This window comes from Hibiscus syriacus, unplaced genomic scaffold (genome assembly GCF_006381635.1).
Source record: "Hibiscus syriacus cultivar Baekdansim isolate YM2019G1 unplaced genomic scaffold, ASM638163v2 tig00001818_pilon, whole genome shotgun sequence".
NCBI classification, from domain to species: Eukaryota; Viridiplantae; Streptophyta; class Magnoliopsida; order Malvales; family Malvaceae; genus Hibiscus; species Hibiscus syriacus.
In genome coordinates this window covers 1,136,976-1,161,018 of record NW_024061892.1, presented here as the reverse complement: position 1 = coordinate 1,161,018, position 24,043 = coordinate 1,136,976, and the positions used below count along the sequence as shown (strand labels likewise).

Sequence of the window (24,043 nt, the reverse complement as noted above, 5' to 3'; positions counted from 1 at the left end):
ATTTATATATTTTATTAATATGATCCTAATTCTAAATTAATTTAATAAATTTAATCACAATCATGTGTTTTTTCTATAAAAAATTACTAATATAAAATAAAGAAAAATATCCAATCACAAGGTGACACATGTCATGACAGTGTATTATTGACATGTGTCACCATATGATTGAGAATTAAATTTATTGAATTAATTTAAAATTAAGATCAAATTAATATAATTTATATGTAATGAGGACTAAATTTATAATTATATCAAATTTTTAAACTATCAGGTCATCTTTTTAATTAAATGTTAATCACATGTGATTATGATGTCTAAATAGTTAGATGGTTTAATCGATAAAATTAAAAAGGATAAATTATATTATTAGTCACCCTTATTTTAGGTTTGTCCGACTTTAGTCACTGATTTTTAATTAAATGCACTTGATCTCTTACGTTATCTATTTATCATGTTTAAATCCCTCGACTTTTCACTTCCGTTAATCTATCAATAGAAGTATAACGTGACAATTAAAAAATAAAAAAATTAAAAAAAACCCACGTGTTTAACACCCATGTGTTTCTTCTTCTTCATCATCATCTTCTTCTTCTTCATCATCATCTTCTTCTTCATCCAAGAGCTGGAGCTATTCACCATTAAATGAAACTATAGAGGCTAATAGCTACGTGATGAAGGTACTTGCCAAACGTCGATGGCAGTGAGTCAAGGGATGAACGTCTCTGCTGGGAACCGGTGGTGTTTTGGTATCGGATTGGATCGCATTCTCGAGGTCACAGAAGATGCAAATGGCCGTTTATCCGATCCGACAACGAATCCGGGTCGTTTGGTTCTGAAGCAACTCCCAAAGCAGCACATTCATTCTCAATTTGGATAGTTTAAACGCCGCCGGATAAGTAGATGTTAACACATCGTTTAAACGTGATCGGAGAAGACGGTTTCGACGAGCTTACGCTCGCCGGATAAGTAGAGGTTAACACATCGTTTAAACGCCGTGATCCATGGAGGAATCTCCTTCACCAAAGTTTCCCATTGCATCTTTTGAGCATTATCAATGTTGATCTTCTCGTATCCAATCTTGTTCAAGGATTCTTCAATTATGTTCCTCCTGTTAATCATGTAAGCCTTGCATTATTCAGATTCATATCCTCCATAGATCATCTCCTTGGTGATCTTAATCAAGGTGATCAACACTTGATTAGAATAGTTTGGGTAGTTTTGTTCATCATGGGAATGATGATCGGCGATTGATCTTCTCCGTACTGATCTGAAGCCTTGGATTCATCCTCCAAAATCCAAATAACACATGGCTCGCTGCTGGATCTTACCAATGCGGTTGTTCAAAGCACCATGATCGGAGGTTTCTCTGGATCTTACACATGGCTCGCTGGGAGGCTTCTTCCAGGGCATATTTGGTATGGGGATCTCCTTTATCTTGAGTTTCTTTCTGCAACGAAGGTTTCTTGATGGTGGTAGTGGTTGTCTTTTATGACTGAAAATCATGAGTAGTAGTGCATGATTTTGTCGGAAGGGAAATTGAAATGGTCGTGGGTGGCAGTAATGTATGGAGGGCAGTGATGGTTTGTTTTCGATGGTTGTAGTATCTGTTTTCTGGGAGGGTTAAGTCATACCTACATCACTTTGTAAGAATAAACACTGGTTCCCATCGGAGCCTATTAGCCTCTATGGTTCCCTTGACTTAGTGGTGAATGGCTCCAGCTCTTGGAAGAAAAGAAGAGTCAACGTTTGAACAGGCACATGTTTTTTTTTTAAAAAAAATCAATTGCAAACTTAGAATTCGGTTAATGACTTGAAAAGAACGAACCGAAAACGTTAAGAATCAAACACACTTAATTAAAAAATTAGTAACTAAAGTCGGATATACTAAAAGTAAAGGAGATGATTGACATAATTTATCCATTAAAAAATTAATAATTAAAATAAAAACAAAGACAATAATTAAATTATCATCGTTACAGTTTACCCTTTAAATTATAAAATCAAGTTAAATATCAAATTCAACCTTACAACCAAATCCATATATCAAATTCTGTCTTTTTAACCCTTTCTGGACTGAGTTCGGGAATTGTTAAATTAAACTTGTTAGGGTTTTGATTCCTTTCCCCCCAACAATATTGAATTAATCTTAGTTAATTAGTTCTTCTGTAAAGCGATCAAAGATTCAAAATCAATGGCTTCCAGCAATAATGTGAGAACAATTTTTCTCTCTCAGAATTTGTTCTTTTTTTCTTCTACTTTAGTTTTCATTTTTTTTAGTCATAGTATTTACTTTTTTAACTGTGTTTTCTACAGGCTATTGGTGTTGATAACACATTCAGAAAGAAATTCGATCGAGAAGAATATTTGGAACGCGCTCGCGAGCGTGAGAAACAGGTTTATTATCGATATCTCTCCTCTTTTTCTTTTATTTGAAGGCTTAATCTATTTATTTTGCTGATTTTCTTTCTTAAATTTTGATTTTGAATCAGGAAGCAGAAGGACGAAGTAAATCCCAATGTAATTATTTTATTCATTCTTTTTTTAAATCCCATTAGCTTCTTGACTGTTAACATTTATGTTCTAATTTAAGAAATATGATTTGCATGGTGAAAATCGAAAATGTCTATATATGCAGCAAAAGGCCCTGCAGTGCAGAGGAAACCCCTGAAGCATAGGGATTATGAAGTTGATCTCGAGTCTCGTCTGGGTAAAACTCAGGTTATAACAATTGCTTGGATTGAACTTGGTCTTTATTCTTAGTTCACGTTTATGTTACCCTTGTTGATTAGTTATCTACATTCTGCAGGTTGTTACTCCAGTGGCACCCTTAAGTCAGCAGGTAATTTCTTATCATTTTGGTCATTCGGACTTACATTAGTACTTGGCTTTCTGGTTGTTTTTTTGTTCATTGTTGATTGCAAATTGCATTTCGAGAAGCTGGTTAATGTCCATTGATTCATTTGACCCAATGGTAACACAGCTTTTGATTTGAATCATTTTGGTAAAATCAGAATTTTATTGGCTCTGTCGAACTTTATTACTTTAAGGCCAAAATCATGTGAATAAATGGACTTGGTTTCGACTTTTTGGATGCGTTACTCTTTTACCAATTTATTACATATCTAATGCTTTATGAGGGTGCTAAAGAAACTCTTGCATGCTTGCATCGCTGTGGAAATGAAAATTTTGATAGCAGGGTATATAGTTCTCCATCAATGAATGTCTGATTTAGTTTTTTTGGAACTAATGGCTAAAATCGCAAGTGGCTGTATGATGCATGTGTTGATTAAATTGGATTTTTGCAGGCCGGATACTATTGCTCAGTTTGCGAGTGTGTAGTAAAAGATTCTGCAAACTACTTGGATCACATCAATGGGAAGAAACGTATGTGATATTCTAGATATTCTTTGTTTATCATCTTATGGATGTGTGTTGACATGTATAGACATGCACATTTGATTTCCACTAATCTGATTGCTCGTGGTGCTTTCTTAGATCAAAGAGCTTTAGGTATGTCCATGCGAGTGGAACGGGCATCCCTTAAACAGGTACTCAGTTGGAGAGTTTTAATTTACATTATAAGCACTTATTTGTTCAAGTTGTTGAATTTAGAACCTTATTATCCAACAAATGTTTATTCTTACTAATTGATATAGACTAGTAACGTATAGAAAGTGCAATTTATTAGATATGTACTTCCTTGGGAGTGACCAGTGACAACAGTAAGAGTACTAATATTTTAGTAGCAAAATGCTTAGTGATTGGAGCACCGGGCTTCAATTAAATCTGAAAATAGAGAAAAAGGTCCTTTTCCTAAAACAAAGACCATGTATATTTGGAGATTGTCAAAATTAAAATCTGAGCCTTATAAATTCTAGGGACAAAAGAAAAGCAGTTGCACTTAGCCACTTAGTCAACTTCCTTGCTATCTGCATGCAGGTTCAGGAGCGGTTTGAACAATTGAAAAAGCGAAAACCTCCTGGCAGCTTCTCCGAGCAAGGTAACTTTTGTCTCTGTTCCCAACTAGTTGGGTTTCGATTATAGCCAAGTTCAAGATGATTTGATGTGTCTGCTCCTTTTTTTGTAGATCTGGATGAGCGGATCATTAAACAGCAGGAAGAAGAAGAAGAGCGAAAGCGCCAACGAAGGGAAAGAAAGAAAGAGAAGGTCTGTACTTGGATTTGATGAATACCTGGTCTTTGTTTTTCCATTAGATTATTGCTTTATGTATTGGAATGTTCATTAGTAAGCTTGCTTTTTTTCGGCTCAAAGTTTGTTCCCTAAAGCCTATAATTAATTCCCTGATGGTAAGAATTTCATGTACTCGTCAAAGTAATGATTGATTGTTAATTATCTGGCTTTCAGAAGAAGGCTGCAGAAGAGGAACCTGAAATTGATCCCGACGTGGCAGCTATGATGGGTTTTGGCGGTTTCGGATCATCTAAAAAATGATCACGTTTGTTTATGTAACATTACATTGTACTTTTATATGACATATAATACCCATAACCCGTATAATTATACCTGTACAGATTATAGATGTTACCTAAATTTCGAAAAACCATTTTCAATTCAAAAGTGACTTAAAATTTATTTTCTTAAAATGGTAAATGATATTATAAAAATATCATATCATATGAATTATGTTTCATTTTAACAAATTTAAGGCAAAAGATTTTTTTATGAATAGTATCATGAACAGTGAACAGTGAGGGTATCGATACCTGTAGTATGGTATCGGTAACCTTATAGCATTCTGGAAATTTTTAAATGTGGTACTGTTTATTACTATTCACTGCTACAGTTAACACTACCGTTACTATTTACTGTTACAGTAAAACTCATAAAAATTATCATTTTGTTTCTAAATTTGTTCAACAAATCAAATTGAACATTAATAATTATATGCCACTATCTAAGTCAAAATTACATCTTCGGAGGTCTTATTGATATTGAAATATACTCCTTGATGCTTGATGTCGTCTTTGAACTCTTTATTTTATTACTGGCTTTTTTACCTACGCGTGAAAATCATCACACACTAAATATATACTTAGTGAGGCAATTAAAACAATAAACAGTGCAATAAAACTCAAGCATGAATTTCAATGTCATAAACAAATGCCATAAGATCATGTTACATGCATGCCCAATATTTTACCATGATCAACGTAATATAAAATTTCTTATTAATATATTTATCATTTATCCCATAAGCTCGTAAGCTTATTTTACAAGTATACTTACCATTTATCCCATAAGCTTGAAGCTTATTTTATCAATATACTTACCATTTAATCCCATAAGCTCGTAAGCTTATTTTTTTGTTTATCAATTATTAACCAATAAACCATAACCCAAAGTATAATTGTATGAGGAACCCAGTATAGGAGTCAAATATTGCACCGAAGTGCTGAGGTCGAGCTTTGCTCACCTAATAATGCACTGTATTGCCGAGGTCGGGTTTTACCCACCTTGTACACCGTAGTGTTTTGTATTGTGTCTTCACTAGACACTTTGAGGCCTGCACTATGTGCATTCTCTAGACACTCTAGTGCTACCTAATATGCAACTGCTAGATTCTATGGCATGCCATTAATACCATTGATCCTCAATAACATATTTGGGCATGTAGTTTATTTTTATTTAATCCATTCATGGCAAAGTATATCAATATCATTTAAAATTAGGCAGTTCATACCCGAAATAATATTCATGGTAAAATATCACATTATTCATGATCAATGCATTATAATTTCACACTATGACATATCAATGTCATATCGATATTATAAAAATGACATAATATCATGCTGATATAAACAAGGTTGACTTATCACAAGTCTTCCTGATGATGTATAAAACATTCATGTATAATTTCATGCATGTATTGCACTCACCTTGACACTTTATGTATTCCAAAATATGAGCCTCACTATGTTCCACAATAAACCCTTTTTATACTTGACTTGCTTCAATTAGAAATCAATCACAATCTATATAAATAACAAATTCATAATGATACATAAGTTAGTATTGTAGTAACATAAATATATCCCAAAATAACTCCATAATATACTTGAAACTCATTTTCTATCAAAATACTTAACTCTTAATAATTCCTTTTAACATTGGAACAAACTTTTCCAATTTACTCAAAATGGTCCTTAACCATTTTATCACTTAGATTCTTAATACCAAAAATTCTAGCATTGAAATTATTACCATTCAAATGCTTTTACAAAGGTACAATTACATTTAAGTACTCCAACTATGCGAATGTTGTACTTAAATCACCAATCTTTTCAAACTTCCAAAATAGTCATAATTCACATCTAACACTCATTTCAATTCCAAAACAGCATTTTCCAGTGTAGTACATCAACTATTAAACAATTATACAACCATTCACAACTTTTCCAAAGTTGTCGAATTGGAACCCCAACTTTTTAAAAATTACAAAATGGTCCCCAAATTTTTCCAAGGCTTATAGAATACTTTCTACATCATTTCCAGACCTTATATAATTTTCCATAATTTTTCTCATCCTTTAAGACCAAGGCCTAATGGTTTAAAATTCCATTTTCATGATTTTGCTTGATTTTGATTCGATTCAAGCTTGAAATCAACTTTCAATCAACCTTATAACATTTTTAAAATCAAATATCTAATCAACTCTCATCAGAACACAAAGTTCTACAATTTCCTCTTTTGACTGAATTTTTAAAGAATTATTTATAGGAAGATTGAACATGTTATAACCATAAATCAAGCTTGAAAATGAATTTACAATTTCAAAAACATCAAGATTTATCATCAATTTCATGAACCCTATCATGAACATAAACCCTTAGATTTGGGATATTTGAAATCCAACAATATTAGAAAGAAATATTGGTAGCAAATGATAGCGTTTTTCGCATAGATCATTTTCCTATTTCACGGCATAACTCCAATTCCAAAGGACTTAGCTCAAAAATTGAAAATAAAATATTTTCTTACCTTGGAAGCTATCTCACGTCCATGAAGAAGAGATGAACACTTTGGCATGATATTTTAGATTGATATCATGCTTATCATCCTTTAATTAATCATTTAATGAATATTAAATTCATTAAATTAAGAAAATACCAATATACCCTTAATGAAAATTCATAATTACCATAAAACCTAGATACTTATCCTTATCATCTTCCAAATCAGAGAAATATCAGCCTTATCATCTTTCAATAGTCAAAGATGAACAAATAATTTTCCACTTTACCATTTTTCCCTTGCAATTTCCAAAAATTACAATTTAGTCACCTTAATCCAACGGTTAAAATTAAACATGGAATTAAACCATTATATATTATTTTCTAACATTTTAAAAATGTGATAATAATATTTTTATTTTCTTATTTTCGTGACCTAAACTTTTCAAAATTTATACTTTGGTCACCAAATTTATAATTTGGTCACTAAATAAATTCATTTATGTGCAATTTCCAAAAATTACAATTCAATCACATTAATCCAACTGTTCAAATTAAACATGAAATTAAACCATTAAATATTATTTTCCAACATTTTAAAAATGTGAAAATAATATTTTTTATTTTCTTATTTTCGTGACATATTTGTAATTTTTCCAAAAATACATTTTGGTCCCTAAATTTTTCAAAGTTTATACTTTGGTCACCAAACTTTACCAAATTTATAAATTGGTCACTAAATAAATCAATTTATGGAATAACATTCTTTTTGGGAAAATCTACACTTAATTCCTTAAACTTTTCCTAATTTTCTACTTTGACCATCAAACTTTCAAAATTTGCATTTTGGTCATTATCTAAATTTTTGGGGTATTACATGACATGATTTTGGGTATTCAAGTTTTTGGATATTGACCGATTGCAAGGTTTTCCGGTTCGGAAAGGGAAGGTAAAAACTTCTGGACAAGCTTTGTTCATATGCCAGGTTGGGAGCAAGTTAGTCCTAAACTTCACCATTAATGGGTGCATGGTTTATCACCTTGCACGAGATGCGGATGCATGGAAATGGGTTATACGACTTGAATAAAAGCATGCGTGCTAAAGCTGTGCCGATGGGTTTCCTTGCTCAGTAGAGCTTGCGGAATATGGTGGGTTGTATGGGGAATCTTGAACCATTGAATTCAGGTCTGTTATAAAATATTCATGGGGAAGAAGGTAGAGACAAACAGTATTATTGATGAGGGTAGAGTTGTCAATGCGCAATGGACAAGGTTTCTTCAATAAATAAATTAGGGGGTTTATGTCTTATCGGCAATGAGATATCTATGCTTGTAAAGCATTTTGGTTTTGCCTAGGAAATATGATTCGCTGCAATTAGGCTTTATAACTATCTGAACTATATGTTAACGTTAAATATTTAATTTTTTTTAGTCAAAATAGGTGTCGAACACCGGCATTATTATATAAATAACCTTCATAAATTATTTTTTTGAATAGTACAATCCTTAGCAGATTTATTAGAAAAATACCCCTTAAACTGCTTACGTAGAACTACCTTGTGTCTTATAAATTGCGTTTAATAGACCTCGTATTTTATAGGACACGAGATTCATATAAAAATAATAATAAATGCATGAAATTCGTTTTTCATTTTACACAGGTCTGATTTTACTTTTTATAGAACACAAAGTCATCTTATATGGTAGTTTGAGAGTATTTTTCTAACAAATATGTTAAAGAGGTTATTTTTGAAGAAAAATAATTATTGAGTTTTAATATAATAACGCACCGAACACCACCTTTGTTATCATTTAGTGTGTCTAAAGTTTCATTTCATTGTCATTTCAAGGTTATTCTATCTATAGTTGTAACCAATGATTGCTTGATGCGTGACGTAATTACTTATTAATGATCTTTGAAAAATAAAATTACTAAATCTTAGAACTTTTAAAAAATTTATAATTTTCAAAAACTCCCCAAATTCATATTCTCCAAACCTCCTTAAAGATTACTCAGAGATTGAAGATCATGCATCCATCAGAGATTCGAAAGGCTCGTTTGTAGTTCGAATGGCACGGATCAAAAATATCGTATCAACAGTTAAATAATATAATGGTTATAAATTTATAACATTTATCAAGTTCATGTATCATATTGAACTAAAAAACAACACCGCCCAAACATGAAAATACTTCAAAAAATATTGGCATTTTATATTACATAAAAGCTCAGTAGGGGATTGTATTAGATGGCCTCCTTGACAGACAAGGAAATCTCAAAAAGGTGCAGTTCCAGCTGATGGAGTGTTACAAAATCTGGTGGACTAGGCTGCTCTTTTTCTCTTCTTTGATTTATTATTTTTTGCATGATGACGAGATCTTACATTCTTGTTTGATAAATTCTTGGGTTTTTGCTTCTTATTCCGCTGTCTGCTGCTGCCACCTACATGCTCTCCTTTGCCATCTTCCCCAAAACTAGTATCAGATTCAGATACATCTCCATCTCCATCTTCACCCTCGTCCTCGTCCGAACTAATTACCAAGTCTTCCACAATATCATCATCGTCACCAAATCCTTCCTCTCGTTCCACCCTTTATTCTTCTTCTTTTCTTCTTTTCCTCCTTTGGAAGATTGGCCCTGACAGAAAATGGAAGATGGTTGTATAGTAATTGCTTTTTTCGCAGTCGAAAAGTTTATAGAGAGCAAAATTCATTTACATGTGTATATTTCTTTGCACATGTAGGTATATCCCCCCCATGATGAATGCAAGTGATTAATGAGACCGGAAAAATGACACGACAAATCATACCTGGAATTGCCTCCGGGTAACCAGGAGGAACTGAAAACTGAAGCACCATCCTCGTTCCTTGTATCATCTTCTTCATCGCTATCTGGGATCTGATCAAGCTTTCTCCCGAAGACCGAAGAGTTCTCTCCCACAACAACACTGAAAATTACATGCATGATCTACTTAAACTAGCTGTCTTAACACAATTATAATATAGACAGGATGGATCCAATCACATGGCAAGATCATAGACCTGGATTCCATCATCGAATCATTTCTCTGATGCGCTCGTTGGCGTAGAGTTATAACATATTGAGAGAGAGGACTAGTCCCCGTCTTTTTCTCATCCTATGAGCAACAAGAAAGCTTAGTAATTTCATCTGATAGCAACACAAAATAAAGGGACGCAAGCATATTTAAGCACCTGACATGCTCAAATACGACAACAGCACACGGATACGATGAAATTTTTTAAGAAAAATAATAACTTTACTAACCTCAAGAAAAGAAGTTGCTGCACTATCATTTGGTAGAAATGTAACTGATGCACGCCTTTCATTGGTAAACTCGACATTGGCCTCGATCTGAAGTGAAGGCATGAAACAATCAATAGTGTGTAGCCAAAAGTTTGCAACCTAATAAACTTAACAAGGAATTGTTCTTCCACAAATCCAATTTTGCAACATCTCAAACACAGAGCGGGATATGATAATCAAAGGATGTACCTTGCGAATAAGATGCCTCATTTCTTTTTGAATCTTTCAACTTTAGTAGATTTGCAGAAGGAACGTAGCCTAACAGCTGGAATAAAAGACAATTCAAAGAAAGCAGCAGAATAGCTCCATTGAGCTAAATGTTCAGCGAGTTCTTCAACCACAGAAATCACGCATGCCTCCTGGAAGGCCCGTGTCTTTAGAATGGGTTTGCTGGCTGTAATAGAAAATTCTCTTAAGTTACATAGGAACAAAGAGCTTATATCAATCGAAGTAAAGCACAACACATTTCGAAAAAAATTCTCTTAAGTTACATAGGAACAAAGAGCTTATATCAATCGAAGTAAAGCACAACACATTTCGAAAATACCTTCAGTGTTGTCCGTAAATCAACAGCTTTGCCAACACCACCAGTGGGAGGCCTGCTTAACTCTTTCATCTCCAGCATGTCCAAAAGAAGCATAGAAACAGGAATAAAGGTACCAGTAGATGCAGAAATGCGGTTGAGCATTCTAACACACCTCAATCTGAGCGGAAAATATCGAGCAGTTGGAACTAGACGGGCAACCCCATATATAATTTGGGTCAGCGGATAAGCAAGTGGCCTGAAATCAGCTTCCGTGCTAAAGGTACAGATAGCTCCAGTCCAAAGTTCAAGACAGTTAATGAATTTCCACTCATAAACCTTCCTAAATGCTTCCTGAGAAGAACGGTGGGACAAGGAGCATTGTTTAGTGAAAACAAGAAAGGAACAAACACCAAAAAGATTGCAAAAGAATATGGTTGAATATGGTCTTATACTAAAAAGAGCATTCTGATTCACATGAGCAAGTGGATGATAACAGAAAAACTTTTCAAAGAAAAATGGTGCGGGTGATACCTTGGTTTTCATATTGAGTGCATCCCGCAGAAGCATTGCTAATTGTCTGATAAAGACAAATGCGTGTTGATATGCAGTAGGAAGGTCCACTCGAATAAGTTCTATGATACAATTGGCAAGAAATTGGATATGCTGTAATTTAGCTGCATTAACGAAGTGGCAGTTCAAAACATAGGCTTTGTAGATATCTCTGAAACATTCATCTAAACAATCTGATCCCAGGCGAATGCATAGATCTCTAAGAAATAGAAAGGAGACACCAGGGAGAGCATCGCCTCCTGTACCCCAAAAGTGAAGTGCTACCTGGAAAAGGATGAATAAATTAAAAACAGGCAGATATATGCTATTCCATAAACATTTAAAACACTCTCCTCTGCAGAGGAATAGATTAAACCTTAACTTATCATAACAATATATGAATATCTCAAACACAAGCGGATAACAAAGTACAAAAGGAGTATACAGTGATTGTTATTGTTGCTTCTTCAAGACAACAATTCCATAACCAGACCATCAAACAAATAGTAACAGCAAAGCAATCATCGAACTTGAAGAAAATCACACAAAACTTTGCCCATGCTACATACCTTGATGTATTTCCTCAAAAGGCTTGGAAAAGCAGACAAAAATACAGACGAATACTGCAGACGCCTTAAAGTGAATGATATCATCGTCATGTCCGTCATTTGGTTCAAAACATGTAGTGCATTTCCAAGGTACGACTTCACTAAGTGGTTGTAGTTCTTCCATTGTTTTGTGTTCATTAGCTCAGTGATGGTCTCTCTCTTTCCACCAGAAGAAGGAAGTTTCAACAACTTTCTGAGAACTCTATCCATTTCAGATAGTGTAAACAACATTATTTTGTTAAATACACTGCTTGACATGGTGGTAAACTTCGCCGAAGAGTCATTCCCAGTATCATCACCGTAGTGACAAGCAGTCCTAAAAGCTTTCATAAGAGAATGAACTGCACTTAGTTTTTCATCCTCTCGGATAGACTTACACCAAGAATTAACCATTTCAGTAGTTAAAACATTTTTCGATGGTTTCTTCTCTTCATCGGGAATATCAGTCTCGTCATCCAGCTGGGTTTCTTCATCTTCCATGTCAATATCAACATCTTCAGCATCATCCTACAAAGATAAGATTGAAGCAGGTAAAATTACACCTCGTTTTACGCAATGCGAGCCCTTTGTAACAACATTAACATGGAAAATTTTGCCTAACTTACATCAATATCTTCATCATCAAACGTAAGAAGGTCTTTGCCATGTTCTTGCAAGTACTGGTAGAACTCTGGATCCTACAAAAACAAAAAAAAAACAAAAAATATACGTTTGTGTGTATTTATACATCCACAATGAACTGTTAAATATATATATACACACACAAACAAACAAACAAACATAGAAACAAAGAAAGAAACCTTTTTCTGGAGCCTTTCAAGCTGTCCTTTATGTTGTTTAGCAGCACTTTGAGATTTTGACATTGTTTTACTCTTTTTTCCCTTGTCTCCCATTTCGGAAACACACAGAATATACACTGCTGATAATCAAAATTGAAATAGCTTCACTCTGATTTTTTTTTTGTCTTTTTGAATGAACTTGTGTTAAAATTAAAACGAGAAGAAAGTTGAAACCTTTGAGTGGCAGCGCGCTTGTTACTTGAGAAACTCGAGGATGGCGGAAGATACCCGCCGGCTTTTTGGTGCTCGGCCTTCTTCTTTTTTCAAGTGGGCGGTAAGGGCATAAGGGTTTTAGGGTTTAGAAGCAGAGAATTTTCTATTGGCATTCAAGAAGAGGGATGGCTTGATATTCCAACTTTATCCTTTGGATATTACATTTATTTATTTGAGTTAATTGCACTGAATATCCCCAAAATCTGAATTAAAATTTAAATTGATCTTTAAACTTTAAAATATTTTAATTGAGTCCATAAATTATCAATATTTTTTAATAAATCCTTCCCCTTCCATCAGTCTACCTATCAGTTTGGGTATTAAATGTTAACTTAGATTTAACGTAGAGTATAATTAAAATGCTTAAATCAAATTTTAAACACTATATCTTATTTAATAGGAACTAATAAATCAATAAATTAAATATCAATTATCAATTAAAAAAACATTATACATTGCCTATATAAACGTGGATATGATGTATTTAATATATTATATTTGTACAATATATATACACACTAAATTTTAGTGACATGATTTATTTTTTTCACATGTAAGTTCAAATTTTCCATATAACATGTGTACATCGCGTCTCAATTCGCGGCATTCTCGATGGCCGTTGATAAATCCCGACAATAAAGATGTTACCTACGATAGTGTGACCAACATACTATGGAGGCGGCTTCATCTAACGGAGAACGACGAAGATCGGGAGAACGACGAAGATCGGGAGATGAAACCCGAGGCAGCCGAAGACTATTTTTGTATGTTTGCGATGATCGAGATGTTCTTTGGGGAAACGGACGACGGGTTCGACTTCGGGGGACCAAAATGTCCAACCTTGCTCCATTGATCGCGATGACCATGGGAGGAAGCGACGGCGTTCACCGGCGATTGGTTTTCGATTTAACACCTTTTTCTACCATTAAATGGTTGGAAAACGTGCCACATCAGTTGAAAGTAATGGTTATGTTGGTCAACAACGAAAAATATTGGTCAAAGGGTCATATTAGTTTTTTTACCGAGTTGGAGGATCACATTGATTCAAAAAATAGAATGAGGGTCACATTGTTTTTTTTAAGTTCGGGGGCCTTGGGTGCTTTTTTCTCTCCTTTTATTTATATTTATATGACTATGATTATATTTATAATTACAACTTAAAATGTTAATTTTATATTTTTTCTAATTATTTATTAATATAATATTTTTTCTGAAAACAGAACATTCAAATATTGAAACTACGTGTGAAGTCCAATAGCTCCTAGAATAATAGCGTGACCATTTTAGTTAGGGGAGAGTGTCCGATCGGATCGAGTCGAGTCGGGTAAAAAAATTTGTGTTATTCGAGTTGACGAGTCTTGTTTTACAACTCGAAGTTGACTTGAAATTTTTCTAGTCGAGTCAAATTTTTGAGTTCTATTTAATTTTAATTGTCAATATTTATAATATTATGATATTATTTAATTCTAATTTAAATGGTTTTTATAACCATATACAATACACATATATTTCTTCATATTTTTTAATATGTGATATACATATATCATACAAAGTCGAGTCACTCAACTCAAATTTGAAAATCAATATACTAATTACTAAAAGTTTTGAGTTATTTGAGTTACTATTTGAGTTGTATTTTACAACTCTATTTGAACTTGAAAAAATTTCAAATCGAGTAGAGTTTATGAAATTACTATTCGAAATTAATTCGAATCGAGTTCGAGTCAAGTCGATTTTTTTTCACCCCTAATTTCAATAGGCAGTTCATCAAACAAAACTTCACTAATAGGACGATCATGAGCCATACCTACAAATATATCAGTCGCCAAATTCACCCCTAATTTTTTTTTTACCTAGTTGATATTGATTTTATGGTCAAAACGAGCATTTAGTTAAAAGTGCTTAGTAAGCTTTATCAAATGCACCTTGTTATCGTCGTTTGTTGATTCTCTGATCATCGCCTGTAGGTTTTAATTATCGATTGCTGGTCACTGCATGTGGTTGTTGATGTTATTTTTGTTATCGTCGTTTGATTCTCTGATCATCGCCTGTAGGTTTTAATTTCTTCATTGTTGGATGAGATCTGTCTATTCGCAGATGAATTCCAAGTAATGTTTAGCTGTCATGATGTGATTTGTTTCATTTACTTCATGAGTTTGTTGCAATCTTCGATTCTTGGAATGTGATTGCAACTTTTTTTTTTTTTTTGAAAAGGGTAGTATGATTGCAACTTATTGCCGAAAATATTAGCTGAAAGTAAGGTTTAAGATCTTACATGGGGCCTTAGTAATTGATACTTATTGTAATCACTGCACTGACCTACTGATGGTGGCTTGATTCTAGTTCTAGTGCATGTATTGTTTTGTTCTTTGTTGGTTTGCATCTTTTGTTCAGTTTCTCAATTCATGCAGCAGTTTAAAGGTGTTCATTAGGTATTCTTCATGACTGTTACTTCTTCTCCAAAATTTCTCTAAATGAGTGTTGAAGCAAAATTATTACATGTCAACTCTCAATTCTCAAGAAATCAATTGAAATTGGATTTTTTTATTAATCTACACTAAGTACAAGGTAATATTTGTTTAAAGATAAATCTCAACCAATTGACATTGGATATTAACACCTTTAGTATTCCTGATGCTCGTAATCGAGATCTCAAGGAATAACAACAATTACTTTACCATTAAATTAATTAAACGTGTTAATCAGGTCATTTCATCTCTGTTGGAAATTTGGTTTATATAAGCCACCTTTATTAAATTTAGCATACTCAATTTTCGGTTATTATAAATAGAAGTTATCATTTCTATTTTTATTGATTTTATTACTTTGTAACTCTAAACCGATGTTAATATCAAATTAAACTTTATCACGGCTGTTTAACTTCGTGAAATTTCACATCTATCGATCCCCGATCATTCAACTGTCATGCCAAATTGATCACTTTTATTAGAATTTTATAAATTTTCCTCATTTAATTTTAAAAATATATATAATATATTTAGTCACTTCGTTTTATTTTAATTAAGATGTGGTAACTGAAAGTTAACGGATGTTAAACCTTTAACGGTTTGTTGATATGACACGATAAATATATAAAATTAAAATTACATCATTTTCACTTAGATAATATATGAATTAAATTTTGGTCACTTTCCTTTCACATTTGTACACTTTTGCTCACCAAATTAAACAAACATAAGTTTTAGTCACTTACGTTAATGTTTTATTAAGATTTAGTCACGACTCGAAATGGAGTTGTCTCGACTCGAAAACTCGTGAGCTTAAAATTTTCAAGCTCAACTCGAACTCAAAATCATGAACTGAAGCTCGTGAGTAGCTCGAAAAGGCTCGAAATGAAAAAAAGAATTCTTAAACTTAACTCAATTGAAGCCTCAAACTCAAACTCGAACATGAACTTTAAATACGTGAAAACCTTACTTTATTTTAAAAAAAATCAACACATAAATGTTAATATTATTAATATATATTTTTTAAATCTTAATATATTATATTTTCGAGCTACTCACGAGCTTTTCGAGTTGAGTATCAAGTAGCTCATTTCGGCTCATTAAGAACTTGAGTCGAGCTCAAAGTCAAGCTTGAGCTCGAGTCGAGTCCATTCGATTCGAGTATTTATCTCGAGTAGCTCACGAGTGTAAAATGCAGAATTCATAATTATAACTCTGAAAAGATTCACCACAACGGCGATGCCACTGTCTCGAACTAAGAAAACTAGAGTTTCTTCAATGAAGGCATTATTGACGACACAATATCGGGTTTCCATCTCCAACATGTAACAAAATCCCTGTGATGGAATAGATCATCGAGAACGTTTCGTCACATCTGAATGTAATCTATCTCCACAACATTTATGAAGATCAAACTGACGTTCACTTAGTAATGGAACTCTCCTCCGGCAGTGAGTTCTTAGATGAGATCGTCCCGGAAATAAGGTACTCGGAGGCTGACACAATGGAAGTGGTGTGGCATATCGCGCATGCCATAGGGTTAATGGTGATGCATAAGGTGAACATTGTTCCTAGGGATCTAGAATCAGAAAACTGCTTGTTCTTGAGCAAAAACAAAGATTCGACGTTGAAGATCATGGATTTTGGATTGAGTTCAGTGGATGAATTCACGAATCCAGATATCGGGTTGTTTGAATTCATTTATTATGTTTCACCGGAAACACTTTCTCAAGCCATTCTGCAATCTCGATCTTTGGAAATTGAATTTTAGTTTGTATAAGTGAGATTACCCAACTTCATTTAATCTCTAGATGCCTACCCTCTTATTTTTTTATCTGGACTTGTGGTGTTATTATTTGTTATCGGAAGTTAAAAATCTTGCATTATTCTTGAAATAGAACATGAGTCCCCGAAAGAAAACAAATGGAACAATGGAGCAGTGGAACAAAGATGTCTGAAGAAGAAACAAGGAGAAGTACACAATAGGGTTGGGAAGAAAACCTATTAAAAATAGATAAATTGAAATGTTGTCCCTAAAATAATTTGAATTTAAAAAGATTCATAATTAGTATTTTTGTCTAAAGTGTAGGGGTTAAAATAAAAATTAAATCATTTTACTAACTTGTTATGTCATCAAATTAATGCATTCACCGTCCAAGTGACCAAAACTTAATAAAATGACAACGTAAGTGACCAAAACTTATGTTTTTAAATTTAGTAAGCAAAAGTGTACAAATATAAAAGGAAAGTGACTAAACTTTAATCCGCATATTATCTACGTGAAAATGATGTAATTTATAAAATTTATCGTGTCATGTCATCAAATCGTTAAAGGTTTAACAACCGTTAACTTTCAGTGACCACATCTTAATTATTTTTTTAAATATCATATCTTAATTAAAACGAAACGAAAGTGATCAAATATTATTTATTTAAAATGGTAAAGAAAAATTTATGAAACTCAAACAAAAGTGATCATTTATGTAGTTAAAATAATATTTGGTTCACGAAAAAATATTATTAAAAAAATAATATTTTTTAGAAGTACATTACTATGTTTGGTTTGTCATCATTTACCTCCTATGGTAATAGCTTATTAACAACACTAGGTCTTTCTAGTTAAAATGGTGAAAATATAATTCTTCGAATTCTTAGGTATTTGACAGTTTATACCATTTTAGTTAAGATTACCCATAAAATAATGAGTTATTTTCATGTAGATCCTCCTCTATAATTTTTTATTAGTACATTACTCAAAATCAAAATGATACAAAAACTATTGTAATAAAATTAGTAAATATGGTTAATTAAAATTATTTCTATTATATTGTGTTTTCAATATTTACTATATAAATTTATGTAGTGAAAAAATTATTTATTGTATTAGAATAAAGTTAGTAAAATTTTAGTTTCAAGTCCTTTTAAAAATTATCGTTATTATAAAATTTATTGATATAGTATAAAATTATACATTACATACAAAAAAAAAACTTTTTATTAGTGTAAATTAGTTTTTTCAGTTACTGAAGTACCAATACTTATTTTTACTGGTGTAATTTCTGTTATACTATGGACTCCACCTTTGAAGGGGTATCAAAGTGAATGTTGATGGTGCCTTTGTTGCGGAGCACCGACTGTCTGCAATTGGAGTTGTTGTTCGTGATAAGTATGGACAGGTTTGTGGTGGTTTGACACAGTCTTCTGTTGGATGTTTTGAGGCGGGTTTTGCGGAACTATCTACTTTACTCTCTAGTCTTAGATGGTTTGTGATATGAGATGGTCTGATGTTCAGTTTGAAACTGATTCCTTGATGCTCGTCCATAAGATTACACGAACTTCTACAAATATTTCCATCCTCGAGGTGTATGTTCAAGAGGCTTGTACTATTTTTCATGATCATCCTCGTTTTTGTATTTTTATACTCCTAGAGAATGTAATCAAGTTGCTCACGCATTAGCAAGTTGGGCTTTAAATTTAGGTGGTTCTTTGTTTTTTGAGTCGGTTTGTCCCGACATTATGCTCAGAATGTTAAAAACGATGTCATTAATCTTTGATTAATATAATTTGGGCACTCTTTTCCCCTTACTAGGTTTAAAAGGGGTTTTTAATGAGGCCCATGAGTTTCATTAAAAAAATAGTGTAATTTAGTTATTTCATTTAATGAACCATCGATAGTGTAAGTTAAGATTTGATGGCTTTTGATTAGACTCGATTTGGTCGAATCATTTTCTTTCATTTGAAAATCATATTCGAGTTGGTATAGGTCATTTTTTTTAAGGTGTAGGCAATTGGGTTTAAGATAAGTAATTCGATTCGATTTGACAATATTATATTTTTATATTAAAGAAATAATAATAATAATAGCAATAATATCCTTCTATTTATTTTTCAATTAAATTTTATTTTATTTAATTTTTATATATTAGATTGATCGGTTTGATGTGAGTTTTTTAAAAAAATTAGATCGGGTGAAAATCTCTTAAACTTTGAATAATAATTTATTTAGGGTAAATTGTACGGATGGTTCTTTTATTTTTGGTTTGACCGAATTTGGTCACGGTTCAAAAATTAAGTTATTTAGTCCTTAGTTATTGTTTTGTTAATTAGTCCCTCAACCGTTAACTCCTATTAGTACCTTAACAGAAATGTTACATGACAATTAAAAATTAAAAAAAATATTTTTCTTCCATTAGGTTTAGGGAGATTTTTTTTACGAGGTTGACAGCGGTGATTGGTTTTGTATGTATTTTCCCTTAATAAACCATGCAAAATTTTAAAAAAATCCAATTTGTTTCTACTTCTTCTTCACGTTGTTTCTTTCTCCTTGTTGTTCTCTTACCATACTTTACGTATTAACCCACAAGCAGGTATACCTTCTTTCATATCCCCTTTTCTCCCAGATTTTTATATCCCCTTGTCCCTTGGTTCTTTGTTGATAGGATGACTCCTAGGTAATATCTAATTTTTCATTTCATTTCCATTGACTTCTGGGTGGATATTGTTGTGTTTTATAGCTTTATTTTGGTGCTTACTGCAACTTTGACTTCCTGTTATAGTCCTTTAATGCATGTTTTTTTGTTCTGGTTAAAATTTTGAGCTCTTTGTTGTGAATGCCATATCTAGCTAGTAGTTTATGTTTGAAGGAAATGGAATCCATTTATAATGAATTTAATACACAGATGAAAAGGGAAGGTGATGCTTACTTGTGTCTCCGAAGCATAAAGATGGGGAGTGCGGCATAAAGCAATGGAGGAGAAAAAGAGCATCGATTCGTTTCTCTTTCAACAACAAGGGAGGACAATGTCCACACCATTAGGGCGGATCAAGCCTACAAAAAGCGGGAAACTACTTAGAGGTCACTCATAATTATACTTTTTATTTTGGTCATATAACTATTATTTATTTAAATCACACTTAATTTAGTAGTGTGAGTGTCAATCATAAGATAATCATATCATGATGAAAAATTAAATGTCATGTTTATGTAAGGTTAGCTATGATTTGAAAAAAAGTAATTGAGTGACAAAATAAATAAAAATAGACGGGGACCAAATAGTTTACCCTAAATAAAACCAAATTATGTTAGATGAAATTTATTATATTTAAATTAGCCTAATCTATAATTTTGGCTTCGCCACTACACCATTACAATACTAACCTTCTCTTATAAATTATAACTTCGTTCCAACCAGCTTCTTTTTGCCCATTGATATCAACGAGTAGACTATTAAGCATTGCTTTTCAATTTTGGAAACCATAGATCCATTAATGGTCGTCTTCATTGTTTCTTTGAATCAAGTTTTTTAAAAATCAATTTTGATTTATGAAATTGTTGCCTCCGTTTTCGTTGAAGAACCCTACCGTCTCCATGCATGTCGTCAGGCTGAAGATCTCATGGTTGGATTCAAAGCTTTGGATCTGATTCAAGAGATTTGTTTGCATGGTTGAGATACCAGATGAAACATTCTGACTAACAAAAACCAGCTGACACTATTGTTCTTTGATTTTGCATCACAAATTTCGCTAGCCATCTTCCTTTAATGTTTATGCTTCTCACTTTGCATTCAACAAAAACAATTCCTTCAATATCCATTCTAAGAAAAAAGGGAAACCCATAATAATTAAAGCTCTGTCATGAATAATAGCTAATAAAAAAGATCAAATCTTGTTAAAACAAAAATTTATGACTTATGAGAGCTTTTAAAAGCTTTGGGATGGAGGAGGGGTTCATTTCTTCATTGGGAACAAACTTAATTAAGAGAGAACAAGTTGAAACTTTGTTGTTAATGAATCAACAGATATGGATGAAAGAAGAAGTGCACGGGGATTTTTTTTTAATTGTTAACTCAGACTTGCATACTTATGTTAATGGATTAACGGAAGTTAACAACTGAGAGACTTAAACCGAACGAACCGATAACGTAGGAGATCAAAAGCACTTAGTTTTTTAAACCGATGACCAAATTCAATCAAACCCAAGACAAAAAGGATTATTTGTATAGTTTACCCTTTATTTTATTAATTGCTTCCCCTAATATTCACACTTACATTTTAGTGTAAACTACATCAGATACCACCGTACTTTAGGTTATATATCTTTATATCATTGAAATTTAATTTTTCTAACTATAACATCGAATTTTGATTTCGTTCATTATACCACTAAACCATTAAATCATTAACTACACAAGATCTAGATGACGTACACACCTCACCAAAATGACATCATTTTGATCCGAATATTAATAATTTAACGGCTCAGTAGTAATTGAAACGAAAATCAAATTAGTGTTATAATTGAATAAAAAAGTTTAGTAGTATAAGCGATACAACGCTTAAAGTTTGGTGGTATCGACTGTGGTTATCCTAAATTTTATTTTCTCAACAATTTTTGGGTAAATTACAAATTTGATGACTAAACTTTCATATGATTCTTATTTTATTCACCGTACTTTCAAATTTTCAATTTGCTCACTCAACTTTATAGATTGAGTTTTTTTGTCACTATGCCGTTAAACTTCTCAAGCCGTTATGACGTGGCTTAGAGAAATAGTTTTTAATTGTTAAAAGCCACGGATGCTATGACAAGTAAGAAAAAATAAAGGGAAAATTACAAATTTGATAACTGAACTTTCATATGATTCCTATTTTACTCATTGAACTTTCAAAATATTCAATTTGCTCACTCTATCGTTAACTTCTCATCGTCAACGATTTTCCCCACTGTCCTCATTGTCGGAACCCATCTCCAGCCAACAATGGCTCACACCACCTCCAACAGCACCGGTGGCGCCTCTTAATAGAAGCTCTGCCTTTCACCGTTAATGAAAGCCTACCATTAGGGGTGAGCAAAACTCGACTCAACTCGAAAAAATCGATTTTTTCGACTCGATTCGACTAAAAAAAACTTGATTCGAATTGACTTCGAGTTACAATTTCATAAACTCAACTCGACTCAAAAAATTTCAAGTTCAAATCAAGTTGTAAAATGCAACTCGAATAACTTGAAATATTTAGTAATTACTGGATTTATTTTCAAGTTTGAGTCAAGTCCTTAGACTTTGTATGATATATGTATATCACATATGGAAAAAAATATGAAACATATTTGTATTGTATATATGATTATAGAAAGTAACTTAAATTGGAACAAAAAATATTATAATATTATATTTATAAATATTAGAGTTTTACAATTAGACTGCATTCCTTGGCCTTGCTGCTTGCCGGATGTGGAAATATTACAATTTGTCATGTTATTCAATTGCACAGTTGATGTTTTAACTGTTAGATGTGCTTAGACGGCTTATGCTGTTGACATATTCCATCATCAGCATGCAACATAACCATGCTATATCTACTAATGCCACCTTGTTTAAGGAAAGGCTGTCCAGCAATGTATTCATAAGCTACATTTTCTGTCACCTTATGTATTTGTTTTCCTCTTCATTAAGAGAGGAGGTTTTATTCTTTGACAAATAGGAGTGTGTAAACTAGACATTTGTGCTTGCAAGTTATTCGTGTTCACCTATAAAAAGATGAAATGAAACTCAAGCTCAAAATCGAACACACATCAACAACTTGGATTCAAGCATGAAAAATCAAGCTCAACCTTCACTAGGTAAAGAACTTAAACAAGTGAGTTTGACAGCTTGGTGTTTCTTGAATCAACATCAATCTTTAAAAGTGAAACTTAATCAAGTTCGAGGCTACATTTGAACCTTGTTGAGCTTGACCTTCCTACAGATTGATGTCCTCTTGTGGTACACCCATAGAGGCAAACGGTACTTGTTTATTTATCTAGATTGTATGTTTCCATAGTACTTGTTTATTATGCTTCCATAGTAGCTTTATTTATTAGTTGTTTTTGTGCTATCTAATTGGAGTTTCCCACTTCTGCACATACTAAGAATCTTATATATTTTGATTTACAAAGTATGTTATTACCAAAAGCTTTTATGTTTCCTTTCTAATGAATAACTTAGTAAGCAATTTCTGTATTTCCTTATCTCTTTTAATCAATGTTGTAGCTAAATGTTACCTGAAGTGCTATACTCTTACGAATATTAATAGTATTAGGTTTTCCCAGTACAATATAGTTGCAGACAATGAGTTTTAGTGCTTCTAGTCGGTCTTGCAGTAACCAAATGTTCTCCGTTATCATGTAATTTTCTGATAGCTTTTTATGGATGGTTTCAGATTCAACCTTTGTGGAGGCACTACTTCTAAAACACTTAGGGGATAATCTTTGTTGTTGATTGCAATGATCGTGACCGTGTGGTTGAGGCCATGAACGAGCTTCATCGTATGCTAAATGAGGTACCAATTACTTTATAAGAGCTTGGGCCTAATGATAACTCCGTAAAAAAAGTTATGTTTAAGGCCTTTTCACTTAAATTATTAGTTGTCTTAAGGCGTATATAGGTTCATTTAGATGCATTTAAGAGCATATAATTGTGTTTTGTGATTTAGATTTGTTGTGACAATTTATTTTGTAAATGGTGCTATTTTCCGGGAAAGTCTGGTTTCGATGTTGATG

The 24,043-nt window shown here is 32.7% G+C and overlaps 2 protein-coding genes across 2 annotated transcripts; one reads left to right on the top strand and one right to left on the bottom strand.

Moving 5' to 3' along the window:
• The first annotated feature begins 2,194 nt into the window (after nt 1-2,194).
• LOC120134713 (zinc finger matrin-type protein 2-like) lies at nt 2,195-4,487 on the top strand. Its single transcript, XM_039151156.1, has 10 exons — nt 2,195-2,212; nt 2,317-2,397; nt 2,493-2,520; nt 2,639-2,721; nt 2,810-2,842; nt 3,309-3,387; nt 3,499-3,551; nt 3,943-4,003; nt 4,091-4,170; nt 4,369-4,487. Exons 1-10 carry the CDS (start codon nt 2,195-2,197, stop codon nt 4,453-4,455), a joined length of 603 nt encoding a protein of 200 aa, XP_039007087.1. The 3' UTR covers nt 4,456-4,487.
• A 4,576-nt stretch (nt 4,488-9,063) lies between these two features.
• LOC120134981 (nucleolar complex protein 2 homolog) lies at nt 9,064-12,877 on the bottom strand. The gene is given in 12 exon segments (XM_039151354.1): nt 9,064-9,559; nt 9,561-9,614; nt 9,787-9,924; nt 10,019-10,113; nt 10,263-10,349; nt 10,491-10,519; nt 10,522-10,696; nt 10,849-11,178; nt 11,359-11,661; nt 11,946-12,491; nt 12,590-12,661; nt 12,785-12,877. Coding segments are annotated over 12 exon segments (2,181 nt in total). The 3' UTR covers nt 9,064-9,300.
• Between the last annotated feature and the right edge of the window lie 11,166 nt (nt 12,878-24,043).